At 43.1% G+C, this 24,768-nt stretch overlaps 1 protein-coding gene across 12 annotated transcripts in view; it reads right to left on the bottom strand.

Annotated features, from left to right (window-relative positions):
* Kat6b (lysine acetyltransferase 6B) overlaps positions 1-24,768 on the bottom strand; it is a 211,373-nt gene that overhangs the window by 26,067 nt on the left and 160,538 nt on the right. For 7 of the 12 annotated variants that reach the window (XM_076544670.1, XM_076544668.1, XM_076544671.1 and 4 more), the window contains exons 7-12: positions 22,004-22,932; positions 20,915-21,036; positions 18,844-18,959; positions 15,343-15,484; positions 12,205-12,366; positions 8,412-8,505 (exon numbers count right to left, since the gene is read on the bottom strand). In XM_076544670.1, coding sequence (XP_076400785.1) covers positions 8,412-8,505; positions 12,205-12,366; positions 15,343-15,484; positions 18,844-18,959; positions 20,915-21,036; positions 22,004-22,932 — 1,565 coding nt within the window. The remainder of the gene's footprint in view (positions 1-8,411; positions 8,506-12,204; positions 12,367-15,342; positions 15,485-18,843; positions 18,960-20,914; positions 21,037-22,003; positions 22,933-24,768) is intronic. The other 5 variants (XM_076544674.1, XM_006984765.3, XM_076544673.1 and 2 more) reach the window with 3 other exon arrangements.

Raw genomic sequence — 24,768 nt, forward strand, 5'->3', positions numbered from 1 at the left:
CAGATCTTTGAGTTACAGTTGTTAGCTGGGTGCTGGGAACTGAACCTGGGTCCTCTGGAAGAGCAGTCAGTGCCCTTAACCACTGAGCCATCTTTCCAGCACCTAATTTTTTTTTTAAGGTTTTTTTTAAAAAAGATTTATTTATTTGTTATGTATACAATGTTCTGTCTGCATGTATGTCTGCAGGCACCAGATCTCATTACAGACAGCTGTGAGCCATCATGTGGTTCCTGGGAATTGAACCCAGGTCCTCTGGAAGAGCAGCTAGTGCTCTTAACCTCTGAGCCATCTCTTCAGGCCCAAACCCTACTTCTTACAAGAGACAAGCCAACATTAAACTTTATTTGAAAAATAAAATCAGTTTTTAGAAGATTGAAATCGGGGTTGAGGATTTAGCTCAGTGGTAGAGCGCTTGCCTAGCAAGCACAAGGCCCTGGGTTCGGGGCTCAGCTGGGGGGCGGGGGGAAGAGAAGATTGAAATCATTTGAGATTTCTGACTAAAAGCATTTTTAAGTTGTACATTAATTGTGGAGGCTCTTTAGAAAAACAGCAGCCTACTCTTTTTGCTTGTTTGAGAGGGTCTCAGTGTGCAGCCTAGCTTTCCTGGAACTTTATGTATGGACCAGGCTGGCCTTGAACTCTCAACGATCTTCTTGCCTCTGTCTTCTGAGTACTGGGATTAAAGACATGTGCCACCAGGCCTGGCAAGCAGCCTGGTTTGTTTGTTTGTTCCCTTAATTTTTATTTTATGTGTATGGGTGTTTTGCTCCCATGTATGCCTGTTCACTATGTGCCTGATGCCCAAGGAGGCTAAAAGAGGGTACTGCATGTCCTGGAATTAGAGTTACAGAAACTTGTGAGAGGCATGTAGGTGCTGGGAACTGGACCTGGGTCCTCTGGAAGAACAGCTTGTGCTCATAATCACCGACCCATCTCTGCCACCCTGAAGCAGCCATTTTTAAAGGAATATATATATATATATATATATATATATATATATATATATATATATATATATATATATATATATATATATATATATAAAATGTGTGTGTATGATGTATATATATTTTTTTTCCTATAAAAATATTTTTGGTCTTTAGAGACAGGGTTTCTCTGTGTAACTAGCCTTGGCTGTCCTGGAACTCACTTTGTAGGCCAGGCTGGTGTCAAACTCATAGAGATCCACCTGCCTCTACCTCCTGAGTGCTGGGACTAAAGGCATGCGCCACCACTGCTGGAGGAGACCTCGTAAGAAGCAGGCGGATCTCTGTGAGTTCAAGGCCAGCCTGGTGTATAGAGCGAGTTCCAGGACAGGCACCAAAACTACAGAGAGATTCTGTCTTGAAAGACACCCCCTTAAGATAACTTTATCGCCCTCATCATTGTGTGGATGTATACATCAGCTGACGTAGGTACTGGAGTCAGAAGGCAGCTGTCAGCAATCAGCTCCCCTCTTACCCTTTGGGTTCCTGGGACCAGACTTAGGTCATCCGGGTCATCCAGCAAGCACTTTTACCTACTAAGCTAGCTGTATTGCCACCCTAGAATCTACAATTCTAGCTAGTAGGTTTTCAGTGTTTTAGCTAAGAAAGTATAATTATTTTCACTGAATGTCTTTTATGATTTTGTAATAAAACTGCATTTGGATATTATTTTTGTTTTCATTTCAATCATTTTTATCAGCATTGCCTAAGACGTATGTACATGTATGTGTACACACACACACACACACACACACACACACACACACACACACACACACACACACACGAGTCCCAGTGTCCCAGTCTTACAGTTTAAAAATGAAAACCATGGGGTCTGGAGAGATGGCTCAGAGGTTAAGAGCATCTGGAAGCTCTTCCAGAGGTCCTGAGTTCAATTCCCGGCAACCACATGGTTGCTCCCAACCATCTGTAATGAGATCTGGTGCCCTCTTCTGGCCTGCAGGCACACATGCAGACAGAACACTGTATACATAATAAATAAATTAAATCTTAAAAAAAAAAAAAAAAATTGAAAACTACACCCACGTTGCTCCCAGCTCTGGAAGGCCAAGCTTTCTGAGCCAGTTCTCCCTGTTCTGTTCTGTTTTTTTTGAGACAGGGTCCAAGCTGGCCTAGAACCCACAGCAATTGTCCTGCCTCAGTTTGGAATAACAGATGTTAGCCATCATTCTGGAGTAAATCCACTTGTTTTTAGAATTTTACTTTGTGTGTTCTCTCTGTCTCTCTGTCTCTGTCTGTGTGTGTGTGTGTGTGTGTGTGTGTGTGTGTGTGTGTGTGTACGCGCACGTGCAAGACAGAGAGGGAGAGGGGAGGAGCACACCTCTTTGGACTCAGGTCTCTCCGTCCGTCCGCCGTGGATTCCATCCAGACGACCAAACTCAGGCTGTCAGTCTCGCACTTACATACTTTTACCCACTAAGCCCTCGCCAGCCCCGAACTCATTTCTTTTCATTCTGTTTAAGCCACAGTCCTCCGATTGCACCTCTTACCCTTTCCGTTTGGGCCACTGAAGGTCTATGACACGTTTCTTGACGTCTCTGTGCTCCCCAAGCCACTCTGCTCACAGTCTCCTGTGGGTTCTGACCGCACACTACACAACATGCTGCGCGAACAGCCACCGCTGGCTGACAAGTCCACAGGGCACCTGCCAGAGCGTCCTCACCTCAGTCGCGGGTACTCGGGTACTCAGTGGAGCGCACACCAGTATCCCAATCATTAAGGCTTGAGACAGGTGAAGGCCGGGAGCCAAGCATGGCCCAGCCCTTTAAGAACGATAACTTTACCTCCAAGGGCCCAAGTTCAGTTGCCAAGACCCGTGTGGAGTCGCTCACAACCTCCTGTAACACCAGCTCCAGGGGACCTCAAGTCTCTGACCTCTGAGGGAACCCGTATTTACAAGCACACACACATACATGCAATCAAAATAAAATACATCTTAAGGTCCCTGGCCTCCATGTTCACTAGGTATGTGATGTTTATGCACCCATATGCACACACACACTCATGTGCGAACACATAGCAAAAAACTAGAAGTAACCTATATACACATAGGGATAGATGACTAAACCACATACATACACACAATGTACATCAAGAGAATTTTTATATCAAGTAATCAATTTAAAGACTAATACATGAAAAAGAACAAAATTCAAAAGGCTATAGTGTGATATGTTTCATGTTAAAAAAATAAAAAAAATGAGAAAACACACACCTACATGCTTGTCTGTACAGACAGGCTAGGAGGGACAAACTGGTAACCTACAGGGAAGGTCTCCCTCTACCAAGCTCTACCTTTTAAACATTTTATTATTTATTATTTTTATGTGCATATCTGTGTGCCACTGAAGTGCCTGGTGCCCACAGAAGCCAGAAGAGGGCAGCAGATCCCCACGGAACTGGAATCACAAACAGTTGTGAGGCACCATGGGGGGACCTGGGAACTGAAGCTGGGTCTTTCTTCTGTAAGGGCAGCCAGTGCTCTTAACTGCCCAGCCATCTCTCCAGTCCTGGGACATTTTTTAAGATAAGAGTCATAAACAGAGATGGGCATGGTGGTACACACCTGTCATCCTTGCACTCAGAAGGTGGGGAAGGAGGGTCAGAAGTCAGAAGTCAAAGGTCAGCCAAGGTTATATGAGGCCCTGCCTCCAAACATCAAATTAAAAAAAAATTCTCGTAAGTGAAAGGAAGAAACAGGTATTTAGGAACTCTCAAGGCGTCTTCTTACCAGACACTAATTACACGGTGGTGTGGCAGGTACCACCCGAACTTCGTGACAGGGAAGTAATTTTCATGCACTGGGGACACACCTTAGTGTCCTGGTACTTCTCCCCTAAAGCTTACCACCCACATCCAATAATGATGAAACATCAGAGAAGCCCCAATAGAAAGACAGGTGTCTTTCTATTCCATATGGTCCTTATCTCTCACCGCATTTAGTCTCCTGAATTTCCCGAGATCTGGAGTGGTATGGAACATGGGAACTGACAGTGGGGGTATTCCCTGCTAGAAAGGACAGAGGAAAAGCCGGCAAGACAAAATCAGAGTCTAGCGTGTGCAGCAAGACAGCGCAGAGCCAACAGGAATCTCTTGACTTTGAGAGTCTGTGGGGGCATGGAGAGGAACGTCTTTGAAGGACTAACACACACGTGGGTCCCCTCACCACAGTCCAGGAAACACATGTGGGAGAAACACTGAGAATACAAGAGCAGACACAGGAACACCAAAGCCCAGATCCAGGAACAGAACATGTGGAAAGTCTAGGCACAATTTCCTAGCTTTTCTCTCAAGGCTGACATTTCTTTCAAAATAACGAGGGAAACAATATGAGGAAGGCATTGCTGGGTGGCTGGAACAGCAGGAGCAGGCCAGGGCTCAGGAAGGAACATTCTAGCACCCCAGTGCCTAGCTGTTCCCCGTGGGAGAGCAGCTATTTTCCTTGTCCGTGGGCGGCCAAGAGTGCCAGAAGTTTTGTGGGAAGTGGGCTTCTCTGAAGTCTTGACATGTCTGGTGAGGGTGGAGAGTTGTCTCTGTGTGTGTAGGAGGGCTTTAAAGTTTTTTTGACTCAAGGGGAAGAAATCTCAGAATCCAGGAGAAAAGGATGTGGAATCAACTTCAGCCTGGGTCTATCACTCTCCCCTGCAAGAAGTGAGATGTGAGGCTGTCCTGAAGCCCATGGGCTAGTTTATGAGTAGGCTGGGCATGGGACCTTTTAGTCACTCTGGCCAAGTTGTACAAATAGCTTCTGGGAAACCTCACCTTAAAAAACCCCAGGTAGACCGAACTAGGCCCTCTGAATGTGGGTGACAGTTGTGTGGCTTGATGTTTGTGGGGCCCCTGGCAGTGGGACCAGGACTTATCCCGGGTACATGAACTGGCTTTTTAGAGCCCATTCCCTATGGTGGGACACTTTGTTCATTCTTGACACAGGGAAGGTCTTGGTCCTGCCCCAACTTGGTATGCCAGCCTGTGTTGACTCCCTAAAGGAGGCCTTACTCCCCCCATAAGGAGTGGATGGGGAGGGGGCGGGAGGGGGACGGGAGGAGGGGAAACTGTGGTTGGTATGTAAAATGAAAAAAATTTTTAAATAAAAAAATAAAATCCCAGGTAGGCTTCCCCAGAAGAAAGAGACAACTTCTTCTAAGAGCAGTATTTGCTCCTGTGAACAGCTTTCCTTACTGTACTGGACACCACCACCAAAGCCTTGTGCCTTCAGCTCTACACACACACACACACACACACACACACACACACACACACACTATACTGGACCATATCCACAGCCCAAGGGCAGGTGGGCAGCCATAACCTCCTCTCTGCCTGTATGCTGGCTAAATTAGCAATCATTATTGACAAGGACTTCCCTACTTTATAGTTTTTCTGACTTAATGAAAATGCAACCTTGATCCAAAGATCCCAGGCTCATACAATGGAACCCAACCATCAAGAGTTCCTTTTAACTAAACAGAACATATTTTAGAAACCGTCCAACCTCTGTTTATCTTTCTTATCCAGAACACGGAATTATGAGGCAAAATTGATGAGGTCATGTGCTCCGTCCCCTCCCTCCTTCCGTAAAAGACTGGATCTAAATAGTTCTGGAAAGATATTTATCTACGGTTATTTTAAGTGACTCCCAAAGAGATGCTATCAATTTTTTCAACAGCATACTCTGTCTTCTTTAAAATGGTCAGCCAAGGGATTCTTCTGGTTTGAAACTGAATTTTTATTGGGCTTACTCACACCAGTTCCCATTTTCTTCTGAGTACTGTGAAACTCTGAGAGAACATCACCAGTGCCCTTTGAACCACTTCCCAGGCCCACCCCTTTCGGTGCCGACAGGGATGGATTCTAGGGCCTGTGCTTATGAAGCACAAGCTCTACCACTGAGCCACATCCCCAGTCCTGCCTCCCAACAGCACTGAAATCTTTCCTCATTCCAGGGGAGAAACAGTGCCCACCATTCTACAATACTGTCAGGACTACTGGGTCTGCTCACATCCAGTGGGGAGAATTCATCACATCACCCTAAACACCCCAGAGAAGGTTCTATTGTGTTCTGTATTTCAGGTGTGAAATTACAGTGTGGCGACTGGGGGATAGCGGTGCACACTATAATATCAGCACTCGGGAGGCGGAGGCAGGCATCTCTGGGAGTTCAAGGCCAGCCTGGGAGGCATAGTGAATTCCAGGCCAGCCAGAACTATAACATGTCTCAAAGGAAAGAAAGTTCAAGTCACCTTGTTTTTCATGTCTTGCACTGATCTTTTAAATGATTTAAAATAAAGATTTAGCACTTAAAGGGAATGTCTGTTACCTGGATTGTTCATTTGCATAGAAGGCAGCGAGGCCAGATTATGCTGTATCGTGCTAAACACATGATGACTGTATTTAGAGCTTGGCTTTTTACCTGGTGGTACCAGTTCCTTAGAATTTAAGTATCACTTTAGAGATCTTCATATCACTTTGGGGTTTCCCTTCCTATCAACAAAACCACACCTAGTACAGACTGCTATGGGAACTAACCCAGGAGTCATGGTAACTTGGAGGCATGACACTGATGACAACCACAGAAGGTAGAGTAAAGCTCAAGTATCTTGTCTAGTGTATGGCTGAGAAGGTCTGAGACAGACCTCAAGAAGACGACATCAAAGAGAAGAGGTTCTCGAAAAAGAAAGGTTCTTGAGTTCTTACCAAATGAGCATGGTTTTGAATAGGTGGGGTAAGAAAGAGGAAGCGGCCACGACAGGAAAGGGGGATGCACAGAGAAAGGGCGGAGAGATGGTGGCATGCTCAAGGTGCCCAAGGAGAAGCTTAGAAGGCAGCCTGGAACTGGATGCTGGAGTGCCCCTTCATTCTACAGGCCCTACCCAGCTGTGATGCGTCCCAGAGAGTAGAACTGGAGATGAGCACCTCCTGGACGGCGACGATCAAACACTCCAGCTCAAGACAGGAAGCTACAAGAACTGTAGCGGGCCGCCACTGCTGTCAGTTGTGTGCCCACTGGTCTACCACCAGGCGCTAAAGGCACACGGATGGCCCTGGTCAGATCCAGAGGGACACAAAAAGATGACATGAACGCAGCAGGCAAGGGGATGTCGAGGGAGAGGGAGAGGGAGAGATGGTGGAAGAAGGAGCAATCAGAGTGCATTATATATATGCATGAAAGCGTCAAAGTTTGATTAAAAAAAAGAAACAGAAGTTAATTATAGCTAGAACTCTGTAGGGTAAAAATAGTGAGCCAGTAAGGCAGCATTCCTTGGCATAATTAGTCTACTGGATAACTAGGCCAGAAGAACAGTAAGACTAGGAAAATAAATTAATGAGTGGAAACGTTATCTGAAAGTATAAAAATAATCAACCCCAAATATTTCTTTTTCAAAAATTTTATCTTTCTGTGCCAGTAAATTACACAAATCAGTCCAAAATTATTAGGTTATTTTATCTACAGACTTCAACATTTCAGTATCTAATGATACAGATTTAGAGTCAACATACTTTCTTATGGACCCTTGTAGCATATTTACATTGAGGGTCTTGTATTTCCTGTATATATACTCAAAGTTTCTTTATCCAGCTACCAAGGAGAGGAACTACAATCTCTGCATCAACACGCACAGGGCTCTAAGTGACAGAGTCTCATACAGCTGGAGGCCACCATCATCATAGGACACCCAACTCGAATGTTACTATCTTTAGATAATTGGAATCAACTCTCCAAATGTAGCCTCAGCCTTCCTTACATTTATTTCATCCAATATCATGTAAGCAAGACAGAAAAAAAAATGACCCATTAAAAAATAACATAACCAGTGTATTATTGTGAGCATCCAAAGAGGCTCAGCAGATACAAGTACACGGAAAACAAGCATTTCTTGAGGAACTTTTTGATACAAACACTAATAACTTTTGTAACAGCAAAGGGAAAGGAACAGAGTTGGAGCTTTCCTTCAGGTGGGGAGGCTGGTTCTCTAATGGAGATACCCCTGGTCTCCTTTGCTCCATACTGATTATTCGACAAAATTTTAGAAAGCTAAAAGCCCTTGTAACTAATGATCCCTCATGCTTAAATCACAAATGATTACCTATTTGGTGGCACTGAGCACAGGCATCACAGAATGGAACACAAGTCTACCAGTTCATTTCAGGCAATGGCTTTCTGAGCCAGTGGCACTGTGGTGAGAGCTAGTCTTAGCTCCCTAGGGTGTAACAACTTGGGTGGGAGGGAGGCAGGGAAAGTTTCACTTGAGGAAGATGTTATAACTCACGTAAATACAAATACAAGACCCATTATCCATTGACAAACAACAACAACACAGCAGTTTAAATAAAGCTTTATGCGCTACTGTTTCCTGTAACAGCCATCAGCTATTATGAAAATAAATAAAGTACTCCACTTACTGAAATCAATGAGAAAGCGTCCAAACCCTTGCCTTTGGTGCTGGGGCATGATCATTATGCAGGAGACATTATACTTCTGCTGGCAAAGCTTTTCCTGAGAGAAAGAGAAACAGATCAAGTATGTCAAAGCTCTGCTGCAGTGGGCAATTCCCTGCACCTGCCACTGTCCTTGTCAAACTGTCCACTGAGGTGAAACAGTGGCCTAGGTCAGGACCAACCAGGGTAATCCTACTGTGCTCATCCAACTATCAACGGACAACAAACCGTCCACGCTGGCCATGCTTCTCAAGCGTATCTTTAGTCTACAGAGTCAGGACCATAAAATACAAATAACCAATCTAGGACATGTGAACGGAGTGAGACAAGAGCGGCAGTCCGGGATGACTGCTCTCCTCGCTCACCCAGCTCGGGAGATGGAGAAAATAGCGCACAGAGTCACCCAGCGGAGTAGGCTAGATTTGGCGGGCAGCCCCGCTAAATGATAACCTACACCTCTGCAACGGCAATCTGTCTTCTGCCTCGGAGCAAATGCCCCAGTGAAACGGAAATAGTAGACGTGTGAGTAGATGTGCGCAAATGCAATTCTCCTGTGAATAGAAGGCAAAGTAAAAAGCTAGAGAAATAATTAATCTGCATCTCAAACCAGGAAAATCAAACAACAAAGACAACCAGAAACCCCAAAGCCTCTGAACAACAGTGAGACCAAAACACTACCAACAGTCTAAAGCCAGGAGGAAGGCTAGGGAAAGAGACAGTGCTAGGAATGAAAGAATTCGGCATTTTCACGGACTGTAGCATCAGGGTAGCAATATTTTATTCACAGTACACAGACGCCACGAAAACCTACACAGAGAAGATCTGGAAAAGGCTTCTAAGGCTGTGAGTGCTCTGGCCAAATATAAACCATAAATGAGGCTGACCACAAATAGAACCACATCAGAGAATTACTTTAGAACCCCCAGATCTTTAACACACTGGCTTCAAAGACCACAGGAAACGACTGTGGAAAAAAGTCTAAAGGGCAGAATTAAAGATTTCGTTGTGAAAGAAGATGAACCCCCAACTTTTGTGTATTCGTAGCTGTCTGTGGCATCTCTAAAATAGGAAGAGGAAGTAACAATGTCTGTGCGTTTTCTCTAGAAGATGAATTGCCCATCACTGAATGTGTACGCCAATGGCAAAGGCTCAAATAATTAATTTTACTGTGCAAAGTAAGATAAATGGGTCACTCTATCTAAAAAGAGATGTACTCTGGGCAAAGAGGATTTATATCCTTAATGCCATTCCTTTTTCTGGCCAGAACTGTTCCCACCTCGGATGGCTTACTGAAATGTAATCCATGGCCATCCTCTCGCCCTTTCTTATAGATGTTCCTGGGCTGGGAAGAGCGTCCAGCAGATCAAGTGCCTGCTGTACCGGCGTGGGCCTTCCACAAGCATGAGCCTTAGACCTCATCATAATGATAAGAAAGATGGGCGTGGTGGCGTAGCCTTTAATTCCTAGCATTTAGGAGGCAGAGACAGGTGGATCTCTGTGAGCTCCTGGGCTACAAAGAGAAACCTGTTTTGAGATAGGGTTTCAAAACAAACAAACCAACAAATAAAAACAAAAACAAAGAAAAAAGAAAGAAAAAGTCAGGCAGAGCGGTTCATACTCATAATCCCAGGGAGGAGAGACAGGAGGATCTCTGGAGCTTGTTGACGAGCGCACTCGCCTAATTAGTAGTCCCAGATCAATGAACACACAGGCGTGCGCACACACACACAAATATATGGGATTGCTACTAAACTCTAGTCTGGACACTACAAGTGTGCCTCCTTTGCTCCAGTCTGAAAGTCAGATGCATTCATATTTGCAGAAAACCTGCCAAGGTCATCTTGGATACTCTGTGGCTGTTCTTGAATGGTTTTGATGACAACCTCTGAAATTCTGTTTAGTATATACCCTACAGGGCCAAAGATTTCCACACTGCAATTCATGTTAGAATATAGTTTAATTTGCACTTCCAGTACAATGTGGTTACTTCTTAGATTGTTTTTTATTTTTCTGTCAAAAGTATTTGTACTTCATAATTGTAAGAAATGACCACAGTGGCTCCACAGGAGAAAGGAAAAGTTGAGATTGTTCTGGTAAAATATCTGGGCATCCAGGAGGAAGTCAGGCAGGGCACCAAGACTCTAAGAGTCCCTACCAATTGTTCACGTTCCTGTCCAGGGGCCAAAGCAGGGTCACAATGAGGATAATTAAAAGAATGACAACTACAACCAAGGCATCATTAAACCCCATTTTTGAATTTACACACATTTAAAGAAACTACTCTCTAATTGGAAAGTAGTATGAGAACTACTATTAAAAGTACTTTTTGGAGAAAAATATCACCACAAGCCTCTAAAAAACATTGTCTTTTTTTTTTTTTTTTAAATTATGTGGCTTTGCTATTGCAGCATTCTGAGTTAACTCTGGCCCACTTTGGATATAGAAGGTGCAGAGCTTTAAGCAATGTGTATACAGGAACTCTGAGGCAGCATCTCATGAGCACTGGTCCTTGCTCCTGTTCAGTCGTGGGATTATTTCACAGATTTAAAGTAGCCAGGCTGCAGAGTTCATTCATATATACTGCACATCCCTCTCATTTCTTTCTTCATTTTGGGGAGGGGGTGGTAGATGGACATGGAGAGCTAGAGAGTAGGAACGGAGTCCCACAAACTTGTGATCCTCCTGCCTCAACCTTCTGAGTGTAAGATGAGAAGCATGTGCCACCACACAAGGCAGATGTTCCTTCTTCTTATCACTTGTGAAAACAACACTTCTATGGAGTATTTCATGAACATTACAGAAAAGCAGATCCAATGAAAGTCACTCATCTGCTGGGCCTTCTCTGTTGATGTAACCATTTTCTTAGGTGCACACCTAAAGAAAAGTTGAACACCTGGCAGACACTTTCAAAACCAGTTCTTTTTTAATTCGTGTAAGTTATCAACTTCTGAGCAGAAAAATGTGAAGGAAGAGCTCAAATCAGGTGAAAAAAAATAAGCCATTGGTCCTTAGCATGCAAGGTCTTTCTTCTCCAGGCTGACTGCTAAAGACAGGTAGGGTTCCTATGGCGAGGCTGCTTTAGAAGTGAAAATTGCAGCATGCATCTTGAGAGACAACGGGATCAAACCAGTCACCTATCGCTTGAACCACCAATGGCCAGTGCTGTTTGCATTTTTACACTATGTCGGTGTGTGTGTGTGTGTGTGTGTGTGTGTGTGTGTGTGTGTGTGTGTGCGTGCGTGCATGTGTGCGTGTGGACAACTTCTGGGAGTCAGCTCTCTCCTACCATGTGGGGCCTGGCCTTTCCTCACTGAGCCACCTCAGAAGCCCCACAAGCACCAGCTCTAACACACTGGATACTGTTGACCACTGAGGGAAGGAAATGAGTCAGTCAAAGAGACTGCAGTCGTAAACGCTACATCACAGAAACCCTCATGTGGACACCACTTAAAAGGAGGAACAAGCTTAACATGTGGAAATCGAGGCTGCTAGGCATCTACAAGATGGCAATGAGATGTCCGTCACGCGGACACGTCAGCACGACACACGGTGCTGGTGCCCTCTACACCCTGCCTAGGCACCTTTTTTTGTTGTTTTCTTTTTGTCTTTTCAAACGAGCTCTAAACAAAAAGCTGAGGCTCTCAGAAACATGAGCCGCTTACTCAAATTATCGTCATAAAAAAGCCTTGTTCAGAGAACTGGGCTCCACTCGAACCCTTTGAGGAAGCAATGAAGGCCACGCTGGCTCGGGCTTTACCTTAGAGAAGTATCCAACCAGATGGCAGCCTTTCTCGTCATTTTTTGTAAGGACATAAAAAAGGAACGGCTCGACATCATAATACAATGTTTTGTGGTCCAGGAAGAGCTTGGCTAACAAGCAAAGGTTTTGGCAATAAATTTTGCTCATATTCCCATCAACCTAGCAAAAGAAAAACAGACAACATTATTTAACATAAAAATACCACTAGTATATAAACTTGTTTCTTCTGTATATAATTTTAAAAAGTATATAATTTTATTTCTAAGTCCTAATCTGTAAGATTAAAATACTCCATCAAAGACAGCGTTAAACAGAAAAGAGCTATTACTTGGAAAATCAGAATTCCATGTTTCTTCTTGTTAAGGTAAATTCAAGACAGCTAAAGTCTCCTTAAGCTTGTTCAAGAAACAGCAATGCTAGCAAAAAAGTCATTTCCACTTGCAATTTATTGGGTTAAAATTTGTCAGGCATGCCCTCTTATTTTTAAAGTGAAGCCAAATAAATCTGAATTGAAGAAACAAATAAAAATTTTTACCATGTATGTTAAACTTCTCTTATTTTCAAATAAAAATAAAATAAATAAGCTGCATTATTCTGATCCTTCAAAAGTGTGGATTAACAGCAAAGGCATCCATTTTGGTTTTATCCCAACTATCATTTTAAATATAATTGGGGAAGATAAAATCTCTGTGTTGGGAATACTTACAGAGAGTGAGATGAATCTCAACCTACAGTAAGTACCATGATTACAGTCTACTTCTCTTCAAAATAAAAGCCTCAAGCTGTGACACTGACGGCTCCCGACAGGAGCTGGGCACAGATGCCAATTTCTTTGATCAAATGTAGAGACTTGCTAAAACAGGGAGCCAGCCAGACCCTGCGTTCTTCTTCGGGGAGATGGGCCTTTGCTAACCTGAGCTCTTTAACGATGAACTTGACCATTCCCCAGCCTCCTGTGGACCATACAGGTTCTCACACTGCACAAATTATTTTTAGATTTCATATAACTATTTCCCTTGGATAGAACCTCAGTCCCATACATAGCAACATAATCAAATATAGGCAATGGGCATTGAGGATACAATTCTCTCTTTAATTAAAGGAAGTTTTGATGTATTTGGGAGTATGGTCCTTTTGGAAATGGTGCTGTATTATATATAAAAAAGATGGAGATGTGTATCTGTATATCAGAAACGGAAATGAAATGCTGAAACAACTCTGATCAAATGAAAATAAATAAAAGGAACAGACACAGAAGAGACTCACAAATCCCCAGTACTCTGTGATTATTATTTACTTGTTTTTAAGTCACAGAAAATATTGAATAGTTTTTTCTACAACTGATATATTCAGTTAAGATGCTAGAAGAGGGCTTTAGGACTTATTTCACACCCTTAAGTGTATAAATAAACTACAAACCCACTTTCATCTCTGTGCTGTCCAAACACATGCCTAACAAGATGGATTATCTTGCCCCAAGAAGACTTGCTGATGTATTAGAGCTTACTCAGGCTGACTTATTTAATAATTACTTAAGGCAAACAATGAGATTCGCAGTCTGGGGAAAAAAGGAACAGCATTTCAAGTTTCTTTTAGTTAGAAGGCATTCAAGGCATCAGGGAAGGAGGGAAGGGCCAAACTGACACTCCTCAAAGTGTCATGAGGCCACGAGACCAGCTCTGTACCTCCTCATTGGGGCTGGCAGAGCAGCACCCCAACATTAACACTACCAAGTAGGGTAACCTCTACTTGGCTTTCCCTCACATCAGGGAGCCTCACTAGGAACAATTTCTCCCACTTCTGCTCAGGGATGTGTGGCTACGATGGGAGGCATTTTGGTTGTCACCAGTGGATGGAGTGGGGCACCACTGGCGACTGGAGGTTAGATGGCAGGATGTGACCACCTTCCAGTGTATACTACAGTCCCTATACAACGTATTATTCAGCTCAAAATGGCAGCAGTGCTCAGGCTGAGAAGCCTATGCTTGGCCTTTAGTGATAACTAACACGGCAACCTCACAAAGAATTCCCTTGCCCTTCAAACTTGCTGAAAAGAACAAGAAAGGGCTTTTAAAAAAAATCATGTACCACAGCCAAAGTTTCCTGACCAGTCTTGAGAAAAAACAAAAAACTGTGACCCTAAACTTGTCTGAGAAGGCTCTTAGTTCACATGAGAAACTCTCGATCTTTGCTTTATTACCGATGGCTGCGAAACCCTGCAGGCCAGAGGAAAAGCAACTGTAGAACAGCCGATACACTGCAGCCTGCGCATTCTCAAAGGGGCCCCTACAGTACAGAGGTTTTCAGAAAGAGGCCGGCACGTCTGCTGTAGAAGGCAGGCTGGATCTGAGAACCTGGGATGTAGCATAGTCCTCCGGGATGGGCCACAGAGAAGACAACAGAGCAAGGCGACAGAAGTATGTCACTAGAGGGAAGTGAACAGTCCAAGAAAAGAAAGCTGGCTGTGCTCAACATATAACTGACCCAGCTACACTAGATCCCCGAGATTGACAAGAGAAGCCCGGTTAAACGCTGAAAATGAAGACTTTCTCTGCTAAGTCAATTCTGAAAACACAAACTGTTTTCAAGAATCCTACAATGGCAGACATGTGACCATGAGGGATTCCTGGGAAGAGCAGAGTTCTCTGGGCCTGGGTAGAATTCTCACATCTGCTGGGATCTCACCAAAAGAATTTATCCATCCTGGCAGAACAGGATGGAAACACAGGTGTCTGTGTACTAAGCAGGTACATACAGCCGCTCAATTCCCAGGAAGACTGAGTATCTGCCAGACACTGGCTAGAGCTGCTAAACAAAGCTCATTTCTCCTGCCAAAGAATGTGCAGTTTACAAAGAGCCAAGGAGATCATAAATTCACTGGTGGATATATTTGTGTAGACTGGGATTGGGAAAAGACAAAAGTCAATGTGATGAAGCAGGAATTCTCCTTCAGTCTAAAAGGTGGCTTAATGTGGTTAAATATTCCAAAACATGGAGCTATTTTTAAAAAGTGTGAATTTCAATGCCAAAACTGAACACACACACTGCACTATCTACACACAAACCACCCAAGTACACATTTAATAATTAAGAATAGTAGAGTTTAAAAGGATGTTTTTGTTCACACATGCTTACCTCAAATACTGAAAGGTCTTTCCTTCGGTAAATTTCATTCGCTGGAGGATGAAACCATCCACACTTTTTTGAGTGTCTTAGCAAAATATTTTTACTCTTCATATATTTAAGACAGAATTCACACAGGTAAAGCTTTGGTAATCTGTGTAAAAATCAAAGAATCTATCAGAATGATCACACTGTTCAAGGCAGAAAAGCTAAACGTTCAGTTCTCTCTAAGACAATGCAGCCATAAAATCTTTTGAAACTACTTTACAAATAAAAGGGAAAAGCAGCTAGGTGTGGTTTTGTGGACACTGTTAACACCAGTAGCTGGAAGTCTCTATGAACCTGAGGCCAGCCTGGTTTACATTTCCAGTTCCAGGCCAGCCCGAGCTACATAGTGAGACCCTGTCTCTCAAAAAGGGTGGTGGTGGGGAGATGGGTGGGTGGGTGGGGGAGGGGAGAGGTCAGTTTTAAAGACATATAAAGACCTTAAAATATTTTTAATAAAATGTGTAATGTGTTCTGACTCTACTTTGTAATCAATTAGCTAATCATTTAGAAAAGTCCTAAGGGTTCTCAGACCTGGAGCCACCACCACTTTAAAAAAAAAAAATTCAGAATGCCATCTTTCAGGATGACCAAAGATATTTTTTGAAGTTCAGATTTAAAGTCATATTTCCAATAGTGTTAATGCATAGTGCTGTACCTATAACAATCTTTTATTTATAGGTAAACTTACTATTTTTAAAATCATCATTTAAGATCAGAGGTCCTAAAATGTGGCTTCTATATCTGCTTCTGGATGAGAAAGCTGAAGTTTAGTGTGTGTGTGTGTGTGTGTGTGTGTGTGTGTGTGTGTGTGTGTGTGTACATATGTATAATACAGTTTATCACATATAGTCAGTGCAGGGCTGACAGTCAAAAGTTTTTTTTTTTTTCCACCAATTCCACTGCAGTTTTAAATTTTAAATTAGTAAGTGTTGTGGGTTTCATCTTTGTCTGCAGTATTATATTCTTTAATCTGTACTCAATGATGCAGAAATTACAAACCACGCACTTTTTTAAAAAAGATTTATTTATTTAATGTATACAGTGTTCTACCTGCATGTCATGCCTACACAGCAGATCTCATTACAGATGGTTGTGAGCCACCATGTAGTTGCTGGGAATTGAACTCGGGACCTCTGGAGGAGCTGCCAGTGCTCTTAACCTCTGTCTGAGCCATCTTTCTTTTTTTTTTTTTTTTTTTTTTTGTTTGTTTGTTTGTTTTTTTTTTTTTTTGTGATATATATTTTTTATTTTACAATACCATTCAGTTCTACATATCAGCCATGGGTTCCCCTATTCTCCCCCCTCCCACGCCCTCCCCTTACCCCCAGCCCACCCTCCATTCCCATCTCCTCCAGGACAAGTCCTCCCCCGAGGACTGTGATCGACTTGGTAGACTCAGTCCAGGGAGGTCCAGTCCCTTCCTCCCAGACTAAGCCAAGTGTCCCTGCATAAGTTCCTGGTTTCAAACAGCCAACTCATGGAATGAGCACAGGACTTGGTCCCACTGCCTAAATGCCTCCCAAACTGATCAAGCCAATCAACTGTCTCACCTATTCAGAGGGCCTGATCCAGCTGGGAGCCCCTCAGTCTTTGGTTCATAGTTCATGTGTTTCCATTCATTTGGCTATTTTTTTTTCAATAATTGAGTAAAACTGAAATTTATTATATGCCACAGTCGTCCTACGGACCTCCATGCTATATATATATATAGCCTCTATGGTTCTATGGGTTGTGGTCTGATTGTTCATTTTATATCTAGAATCCACCAATGAGTGAGTACATACCATGACTGTCTTTCTGGGTTTGGGTTACCTCACTCAGGATGATATTTTCTAGTTCCATCCATTGAAATGTGGATTTTTTTTTTTTTTTGGTAATTTTTTTTTTTGGTTTTTCGAGATAGGGTTTCTCTGTGTAGCTTTGTGCCTGTCCTGGAACTCACTCTGTAGACCAGGCTGACCTCGAACTCACAGAGATCCACCTGCTGAGCCATCTTTCTAGCCCAGCCCACGCATGCTCTAACCTTCTGAAACTAATGGTACTGCTTAAATAGCAGTCAGAGAGGGATGATGTGCTCACTCACATACAGACATACACGTCAGTGACCTGGCCATTAAATCTTCCCAGACAAGAGCCAATGAGAGAGCCTCTAAGTCAGGCTGCTTTCAGCTGTACGTACATATCATGCAGCTATGTAAATGATGCATACACATTTGTACATATGAGGTATTGAGTGACACCTGACAATATACAGGCATTAGGTAGACCAAGCCCTCACTCTGTAGACTCCCCACCTTGTCATCTCTTCAGGAAATCTTAGCTGAGCTGGGCTTCCATTGAGAATTATGATTTTCTTTATTTATTATTTTTTTTCGAGACAGGGTTTCTCTGTGTAGCTTTGCACCTTTCCTGGAACTCACTTGGTAGCCCAGGCCGGCCTCGAACTCACAGAGATCCGCCTGCCTCTGCCTCCCAAGTGCTGGGATTAAAGTCGTGCGCCACCACTGCCCGGTGATTTTCTTTTTTCATTAAAAAAATTTTTGAGATGTAATTTCACTTGGTTGTCTAGGCTGGCGAGGGTAAAAAAAACCCCCGAGACTCTACTAATGTCAGGTGCCTTGATGTGGGTAACAAAAGAAATGTTGGGGAATATGGTTGCCAAAATGTTCTTATAGTTAATCTCAGTTCAGGAAAAATGAGAAACTCTGATGGCATTATTTTCTCTTATTTTTTTAATAAGTTGGCCAGAAATGGTTTTAAGTAATTTGGGGAAGGGTCTCCTAAAGTTATCTGCCACCCACTACTTCCTCCTATTTTTTTCTATTATGCTAAATTTCTGGGGGAAAAAAAACCTTGAAAATAAAAAAAAAATTATTAGAAATAAAATTTACATCCTTAACTACAAGAAAGCAAGTCGGGGAGGAAGTCTAGCAAGTACTATTGAATGGCTATTGTTTTTTTCTGATTTGGTTTCATAAAAAAACAGCATTTGTCCTACTAAGCAAACAAACCCAGCACGGCCTAGGAATTCAAAGAGAAATGTATAAGCTGTGGTTGCTAATGCTGAAGGAACATGCACGAATGTACACAAACAAGCCAGCAAAAGTAAGCATGTGGCGGCAAACGCTTTGAACTGACTACCAAAATTAATGTTTGTCATATGTATTCATTCATTATTTCTGGAGACAAGTTTTCATGGCCATCAACTCAACATGCAAGGCCAAAGATGACCCTGACCTTCTGATCCTCCCGTCTCCACCTCCCAGGGGCTAGAGTTACAGGTGCACACCATGACCTGTTTACTGACTGGGTCTAGGTGACAGAACCTGGGCCTCCTGCACACGAGGCGGGCACTCTCCCCCACTGAGTGATACCCCAAGATGTCAGGTTTACTCTCAAAATCATCCCCTGCTTCAGAATTCAGTGTCTTCCTTGGTTTCACAGGGCCTCAGGCTTGGTCCGTACCTTGCATATTCCTGTGGGTAAGGCGAGGAGTACCAGGTTTGGATTTCATATTTTCCAAACTCTATTACTGAAGGGTACCGACCACAGTCTTCCACTCCACTTTCACACTCTATTTTCTGATGAACAACAAGCACAATCATGGTAAAGCACAAGCACCAAGAAGAAGTGTATTTCATTTACATTTGTTTTCATTTGAGGCTATTCAATCACATTGTTGACCTTAATTATTAATTTTCATGTTGTTAAAACAGGAAATATTAAGCATCTTTTTACATAATGCATAGGCATGCAAAATAATACCCTAAGAAATATGCCAAAGATGGGTAATAAATGTGATGCAAGTACATCCCAAAGTCTGTACAACCGGGTATCACAACAGACTGTAACGCATTCAACCGACATTACAAGATGACGCAGCAGCGACTGCTAAGACACTCCAGTCCCCTGCTCCTATAGGAAGTTACACTTAAGCCCCTGTGAGCTATCATCTATGCTGGGAAGTGGAGGAGTCCTGTTATGGCCCCTCCTCCCATGCAGTAAGCTACATGAGGCCTGCAATCACTGTGGTAGCCTCAGTGTCTAGGATAGTACCTGCTGTATGAAAAGAAATGTTTCTTGAACCAAAAACCCTAGCTTTGGGGCTGGTAAGATGGCTTAGCAGGTAAGGCATTTGCGGCCAAGGCTGATAAGCTGAATCTCATTTTTGGAACCCACGTGAAGGAAGAAAGAGAATTAATTGCTGTAAACTGTCCTCTGGCCTCTACACCTCCACCACGGCACTGGTGTGTGCGTGCCCCGGCCCCCGCAGAGATTAATGATATTTTAAGAATGAGCTTTGCCATGCTGTAAAGAAGGGGCCTTGAGTTAGCGCTGTCTGTCAGATAGTGACCACTGTCCATCACCCCCGGCCCGTACACAAAGGACAGTGACGAAGAGGGGAATCTGGCGTCTGCTTTAGCTGAAGAAGAGCAAACACCAAGGTCTGCCGAGGGCCGGGTAAGGAATGAAAAGACGCACTCGTTTCTGAGATCCAAACCCCCACAAGTCTTTAGCCTGACAGGACGCTGCTAGAAACAAAGCTAGAAGCCTACTGTGGACAATGTGACCTCCTTAAAGGGCAGCGGCAGGGCAGGGACCAACAATAACGGCCACACACGACTGTCTCCTGACAGTCAAAAACAGCAATTACTTGTAAAGACGTCTAAGAAGTCATAGCCTTACTTCTCCATGTGTGCTGACAGCAACTGAAGTTGAGCTGACATGTTAAGTGGAACCATTTAGAGAAATTACTAGACAGTAAAAATAAAGACGACTTCGATTGATTATAAAACACAACATTTCACTCATCAACGCCAAAAAGTTAAAAACTGACGCGTTTTCATATGGCTGACCATCTGCATCAGAAGAAGTATGGGTGAATTAGAAAGTGATGTGCTTTTTGGTTACAATTTGAAATTGTTATTTTACAAGTGTGGGGAAAAATTATCAGAAACTTCTTTAAGCTACATCTTAGTCTTTACTTGGTGTCTGAGTGAGCGTGGAGTGTGCACGTATAGGCCATGCTTCTGTGTAGGTCAGAGGACAACTTTTGGGAGCTGGCTCTCTCTCCCACCACGGGTTTAGGGATTGAACTTGGGTCGTCAGGCTTGCAGAGCCAAGTGCTTTTGCCCACTGAGCCATCTTGCTATTATTATCACTATTTTTACTATGACTGAGACTGGGTCTCTCTGTATAATCCTAGTCGTCCTGGAAATTGCTTTGTAAACCAGGCTGGCATAGAATTCACAGAGATCAGTCTGCTTCTGCCTCCCAAATGCTGAGATTAAAGGCGTGTGCCAACATGCCCAGCTAATTATTACTCTATCTGTATAACAAGCACTACTCTGGTCTATTCTGTGAGACCAGTTGAGTCTTTTTCCTATATTGAAAAGAATAGATAATTCTACAGTTAAAAAGATGGACATAAACATTCAAGAACCATGAAGGATATTGAGGGGATACTCTACAGCCTCAGAATAATGATTAGAAGCTGTACAACTCTGGTTCCTGCTATGTGGGATCTAGGCCTTACCTCCCAAGACAGTTCCTGGGCCTGCTTAAAAACGTCCAGATCCTCTTCAGTCACGACATCCTTGTTTCCGATCACATTTACATCTGTACTTTCTTGTTTGATGCTTATTTTAATTTCAGTATCTGTCATTTAAAACCAGCAGAAAGTGTATTCACTGATTTGAAGCATGGGTGGCCGGTGTACATTAGCAAAATGGTACGGAATCAGCACAGTGGGCAATCAGGGATCTTTCTCCATTGAGCTGTATAATCTCGTACAGCTAGGCATGGCTCACAGATCCAACAGTAATTCTTTCCCTACTACAACTAAATTTTCAATTGAACATACATCACTGTCATCTTTTTATAACAAATACGAGGCAAAGTAGGAATAATACAAGCAAAACATATTTTTCAACCAAGATTAGAAGTTATGTCTAGTTACAGCATTCTCATCATTAGTTTTGAGTTCATAAAATCTATCAATTTTTCCAAACGACATATTTTGGCTTTTTGTTGTATAAAGGGTAACAAATGTAATGGGCCAATTTGTTCAATGAAATTTTGAAATCGGTTTCCTCCCTGAGGTGGACGGATACACACGCAAACACACTCAACCCCAACGCACACTTCACAGAATCACAGATCAGGCTCTGTGGAGACGTAAGCAGGATGAACTTCGTCATGAGAAAGCAATGGAGCAGAGAGAGAGGCAGGGCTGAAACACCTGGCTGCGGGCACTGCCAGGATACGCAGGGGCACTGGCTACAGAGGCAGCACGGGAGAACACGGCCGAAGCTGGACAGTGGCTGGTCATGCGGACTACAAAGCCAGAAGCAAGCTACAGAGGCATCTGGGGGCAGGAGTGCCTAGTGCCACTACGAATGGAAGTCAACAGTAGAAGGCCGGAGAGCATTAGTTGGAAGAACAACATTTTGGAGGTCTAGTCGGCATTAGGAAAAGGTCAAAGTCTCACTGCACGTGTGTGAAAGTGGAGAGGACAGAGAAACAGTAGAGCCTATGTCACGGACAGGAGTTGATTTCTTGGTTCTCTCGGGGTTGGGGGAAGGGCGGGGCGTGGGTTTGGCTGGAGCTTCCACCTTTTGCTTACCATCATCCTGATCAGGGTTAATCCTTCCGTCTGCCAAGCTCCCCTTCCCTGGTGACGGGGTCCCCATCTGAGGGGTCACTTTATATTTTAATCTGCCTAGCATCCTGTGCTTTTTAAGAAAAGTTGTTCGCTTGAAGTGAGCAATGGCTTTAAAAATATGTCCTCTAGTCATCCCCCAGCTAGAGGAGGAGCGAGCAAGAAACCTGCTCCTAACGTCTCTTTTTCCAAAGAAACGGGCTTTAGCTTTTGCCGTGGAAGAGAATTCAGTTTTACGACGCATGCGTTTGGGTGCTGCGTAACTTGGGTGTCCCTTTTTGCGAGACTGCCCCTGAGTGGCATAGATATGAGAAAGTCCATCAAAGAGTGCCTTCAGCTGGCTGTTGTTAGTAAGACTGCTAAAGGAGGGCTCACTGGACTGGCTGGAAGAACTCTGGGGAGAGGTAGAAGAAGAGGAACTGCTGGACTTTTGTGAACTGGGGCTCTGACCAGAGATGGGGGTTGGGGGTGGAAGTGAAGAAGGTGGAGGTTTTAACTTTTGTGTGGTACCTGTGGCCAACACATGAGAAGTGCATGACTGTTTCTGAGAGACCTTTTTCCTTGGACGATAGTGCTTTGAAAAGTCTATTATTTCACCTCGTGATCTGCGACCATCAGGTGATGGTGTAAAAAACTTAGTAAGGCCATCAATGAGCCCTTTGGTTTTCTTGTTAACTTTAAGTGTAGAGGCAGAAATGTAGGTGGAGGTGGTGGTGATTTTGGTGGTGGCACCAGGCCGAGTGGGGTCTGTAACAGCCAATCTGCTGCTTGAGTCCTTCCCAGACGCAGCATGACCAGATGGAGGTGTGGTACAGACTTTAGTCTTTTGACCCCTACCAGGTGACCCCCTTCCTGTGAATGCATTCATGGATCCTTCATCACTGGTTACAGACCTAGGCAAAAATTTAGAGAATAGTATCAGCATTAAGCAACAGAATTATAAAGGTATCTAATAACAAATCTAAAGAAACTAGATGCACAGTCAATGTACTTGAACTTAAAGTTAATTGCAACCTCAAGAATGTTTTTTTTTTGTGTGTGTGTACCACCACCTACATGTTTCTTGGCTGGAGAAGATAACAGAACCTACTTTGTGTGATGATTCCCTCGGGGCCCGTTCAACAGGTACTAGGAGAATCCATGTGGACCCAAGCATAGTACAAGGAAGAAAACACCCAATGATTTCATTATAATTAGACAAAAAAATAAGTCAACCCCGGTGTTGTTATAAGTAATAATGATTTCCTAAAATGTCCTTTAAGAAGTATTAGAGAAAGTAGGTCAGATGTGTGATCCAGAATAAAAGTATATACTTATTTATAGTTAGAAACAATTTTTCACTTAGTCTGGAAACTTACAGAAGTAGAATTTGGGTGTGTTTATAAATTTGTACTAAAAATAAAAAGAAAGGATCCTCTTCTATCAGTTTGTGCTCGGGATGATAAAACAGCCAATAATACTCTCCTAGGAGAGAAGACAATTACAGCATAAAATATTGCTGAAAAAAAGGACAATTGCAAAAAACAAAAACAAAAACTGAAGAAATGATTAAAGAGAAGCCGCGGCAGGTCAGACGTGACATGGGGGTCTGGCGGAGAAGCAGCACATTTACCATGGTCATTATCAGACACTTGGCGTCAAGACCTCTGCCTCCTACTTTGAATGACATTTCGCTTCGTGTGATGGTGTGGTCTGGCCATACTGCTGTAGGAGGCCACTCCACAAACACAGCTGCCTACATGAATGGCAGCTGACTGCCTGCACCTCAGGCCAAGACTTGGGAAGCTACCGGTGTTGCAGGAGAAATTTATACAATAGAAACATTTGCATATGAGCATGACAATGCTGAGGCCCAGAGTTACCAATTTAGCTGAAAGCTAATGGAGAAATGGAAGCCTGAGAATGGTATGATAACAAATTACCAAAATACCTTAAATAATTACAAATAGAACACATTTTCGTGCCTATCTTGTACACAAAGATTTAATGAACCAATTTCTGTAAGGTTCATCTGAGGTGGCTCAGTTGCCAGGATCTTTGCCCGGTACCACTGTTTCAGCCAAATCAGATGAACTCGGGAGATCTCTGGTGTCACTACAAGACACAGTGAGGGTTACGAACAAACAAGTTATCCAGGCTGGAATGTCTGCATTAAAATGCTGCATCTGGACTGGAGCTAGAATTGACCGTCCAGAAAAGACAATGTGCTTATAAAGCATGTAAAAGAATATCTCCCTAGACTATCTTAAAAATTCCTGAGCTCAAAGGACAATTTTGGACAAACAAAAAGTTAGGATTTGTGCCAGGTGCAATTTTCAGCTGTGTCCTTTGTTTAGAAAGTTTATATCCTAATTTTGATTTTATAATTGGACCCCGAGGATATGGTCCCATCTCAAGAACAATGCCTACACAGGACAAATGAAAAAACACAATTTCTACTTTAAATAATATGAACATGCGAGATTTTATTCATAAATATTTTATATTTGTTTCTAAAGTAACAACTAAAAATCCATTTAAAATGTCTAGCCTACCAGTTAAAGGGCTTTCATTAATTTCATAGAAAGTTCTAGAAAGGAGCCTGCACTTTCTACTTTTCCTTTGGTGGACAGTGCAGAAGCACTTCTCAGAGCACACAAGGCAGTGAACGACTTCAGGTGACAAAGGGAAAAAAGAGCGTGCAAGGAGGAGGGACAGTGTCTGCTCAGGGTGGGCAGGGGACCTGCTCA

This window comes from Peromyscus maniculatus, chromosome 9 (assembly GCF_049852395.1).
Source record: "Peromyscus maniculatus bairdii isolate BWxNUB_F1_BW_parent chromosome 9, HU_Pman_BW_mat_3.1, whole genome shotgun sequence".
Lineage (NCBI taxonomy): Eukaryota > Metazoa > Chordata > Mammalia > Rodentia > Cricetidae > Peromyscus > Peromyscus maniculatus.